General features: G+C 48.6%; 1 protein-coding gene across 1 annotated transcript in view; it reads left to right on the top strand.

Moving 5' to 3' along the window:
• Window positions 1-331: 331 nt before the first annotated feature.
• LOC132836037 (tudor domain-containing protein 15-like) overlaps window positions 332-2,811 on the top strand; it is a 15,344-nt gene continuing 12,864 nt past the window's right edge. Inside the window, exon 1 of the mRNA XM_060855252.1 lies at window positions 332-446. Coding sequence (XP_060711235.1) covers window positions 332-446 — 115 coding nt within the window. The remainder of the gene's footprint in view (window positions 447-2,811) is intronic.

The raw sequence follows: 2,811 nt of genomic DNA, 5'->3' as shown, positions 1-2,811 counted from the left end.
ACAGTGCATGTTCACGTTAAACCAGAACCGAAAAAAACGATAAAGATAATTGACTACACTAGCGATGTCATTATCTGCAGAGATAATATCAACAATTGGATTGGACATTGCAAAGGTTATGGGCCCTGACAATATTTCAGCAATAGTACAGGAGACTTGTGCACCAAAACATGCCACTCCCTTAGCCAACCTTTTCCAGTACAGGTACGACAATGGCATCTATCCGTTGTTGTAGAAAATTATCCAGGTATATCTTGAACACAAAGGGCAGGACTAATCCAACCAGGGAAATTAATGTCCTATCAGTCAACTCTCGATCATCAGATAGGAGATGGAAGGTGTCATCAACAGTGCTATCAAAAAGTACCTGATCAGTGACACCCAGCTCCTGGTTTCATTAAACTTTGCTTCAAACATGATCAAAAGAGCTAAATTACAGAGGGAAGGTGAAAGTGATAGCTCTTGACATCAAGGTCACATTTGAGCAAGTCTCACATCAAGGAACCCTTGAAAAACTGGAATCAGGCTCAAACTCCCTGTTCTCTGAAGTCATACCTGGTACATCAAACAATGGTTGTGATCATTGAAAGTCAGTCATCCCAGCACTAGTATATCTCTGCAGGAATTCCTCAGAGATGTGTCCTTGGCCCAAACATCTTCAGCTGCTTCATCAATGATCTTCGCTCCATCAAAAAGTCTGAAGTGTGGATGTTTGCTGATGATTGTATAATGTTTAGCACTATTTGTGACTCCTTAGATACAGAAGCAGTTCAAATGCAACAAGATCTGGACAATATTTAGCCTTGGGCTGACAAGTGGAAGATAACATTCACACCATACAAATGTCAGGCAATGACCATCTCCAATGAGGGATAATCTAAGCACTGGTATTGACCAGACACTCAGCTACACAAACACAGTGGCTACAAGAGCAGGTCAGAAGCTAGAAATAGTGTGGTGAGTAAGTCATCTCCTGACTGTCAAAGCTTGACTACCATTTACAATGCACACGTGAGAAGTCTGATGGAATACTTCCCACTTGCCTGTATGAGTGCATCTCCAACAAAACCCAAGAAGCTTGACCCCATAAAGGATAAGAGTCAAGAGAGTGGTGCGAGGAAAGCACAGGGGGTCAGGCAGCATCTGCGGAGCAGAAGCTGAATAGCCCTAACAGAACCCAAACTGAGTGTCAGTGAGTATTGCTGAGCAGGTCCTGCTTGATAGCACTGTTGGTGACACGTTCCATCAATTTACTGATGATCGAGAGTTGACTGACAGGACATTAATTTCCCAGGTTGGATTTGTCCTGCCCTTTTTGTTCTAGGTATACCTGTGCAATTTTCTACATAAATGATAGATGCCAATATTGTAACTGTACTGGAAGAAGTTGGCATGTTTTGGAGCACAAGTCTTCAGTACTATTGCTAAAATATTGTCAGGGCCCAGAGCCTTTGCAATGTCCAGTCCAATTGTTGATATTATCTCTGTTGATAGTGGCATCAGCTGCCTGACCTGCTGTACTTTTCCAACACCACACTCTCGACTCTGATCTTCAGCAGTCCTCATTTTTTTCACCATAAAGGATAAACCAGTCCACTCGATTGGCACCCACATCCACAAACATTTACTCCCTCCGTCACTGACACTCAACTATTGTAATTTTTAAATGAAACAAAGAAGTATGGATACTGGAAATCAGAAACAATAACTGAAATTGCTGGAAAAACACGGCAGGTCTGGAACCAGAGCTCCTTCTTCAGAACTGATTGGGGAGTGGAGGTGAAAAGGAGGTGGGGGTGGGTGAATGGGAGTCAGGAGGTGGGGGAGAGGGTAGGGGAGGGATTAGGAGGAGGGGCAAATGGTGGGACAGATAAATGAGGAAGGTTTGAGGGAGAAGAGGGGGTGTGTAGGAGGGAGAGATAGGGATAGATTATGGGGGTAGGTTCGGGAAGGGTTTGGGGGTGGGTATGTGTGGGGGAAATGGGGAAGGATGTGGAATGGGGAAGGGTTAATGCTGATTAAGGGAGGGGCAGGGAGGGGGAGAAGGAGATGGGGAGAGGGTGCTGGGGGACAGACAGATAGGGTAGGGAGGACAGGTAGGGATGGTGAGGAAAGGGGGGTGGTGCTGCTGGGGAGGGAGCAGGAATGGGGGCAGGAGACGAGGGGAAGGGAGCGATGGTGGAGGGGCAGATGGGAGCGGAGCAGAGCAGGACCTTATGGGAGAGGAGATGAGATGGAGAGGGGGGAGATGCAGGCAAGGGGGATGGGGAGGTAGCGAGCGTGGAGATGGAGGAGAAGAAGGGGGAGATGTGAATGAGGAGATGGGGGTGGGGATAGTGGGGAGATGGGCGATGGAGGAGGGTGAGAGGAGATGGTGGAGGTAAGAGAGATGAGAGAGGGAGAGGGGGAGATGGGGGAAAGACAGAGATAGGGGAGGGGGAGATGAGGGAATGAGAGATGGAATGAAGGAGATGTGGAGAGACAGTAATGGGGGAGATGGAGATGGGGAGGGAAAGAGATTGGGAAGGGGGAGATGGGGAGGGGGAGAGGGAGTGGGAGAGATGGGGCAGGGAGATGTGGAGAGACAGAGATAGGGGAGGCTAGGGACAGAAAAGAGGGTGGGGAGGGCCAGTGATGGGGAGAGGAGATGTTGGAGGCGAGCGGGGGAAGAGGAAGGGGGATGGGGAGAAGCGGGAGGACAGATGGGGAGAAGGGGAAGATGGAGATGAAGATGAAGAGGAGATGTTGGAGGGGAGAAGGGAAAGGGGAGAAGAGGGAAGGGGAGAAGGGAAGGGGGGGAAGGTGGGAAGG

The sequence above is a fragment of the Hemiscyllium ocellatum genome, chromosome 3 (assembly GCF_020745735.1).
Source record: "Hemiscyllium ocellatum isolate sHemOce1 chromosome 3, sHemOce1.pat.X.cur, whole genome shotgun sequence".
Taxonomy (NCBI): Eukaryota; Metazoa; Chordata; class Chondrichthyes; order Orectolobiformes; family Hemiscylliidae; genus Hemiscyllium; species Hemiscyllium ocellatum.
This window is presented reverse-complemented; position numbering and strand designations above follow the sequence as displayed.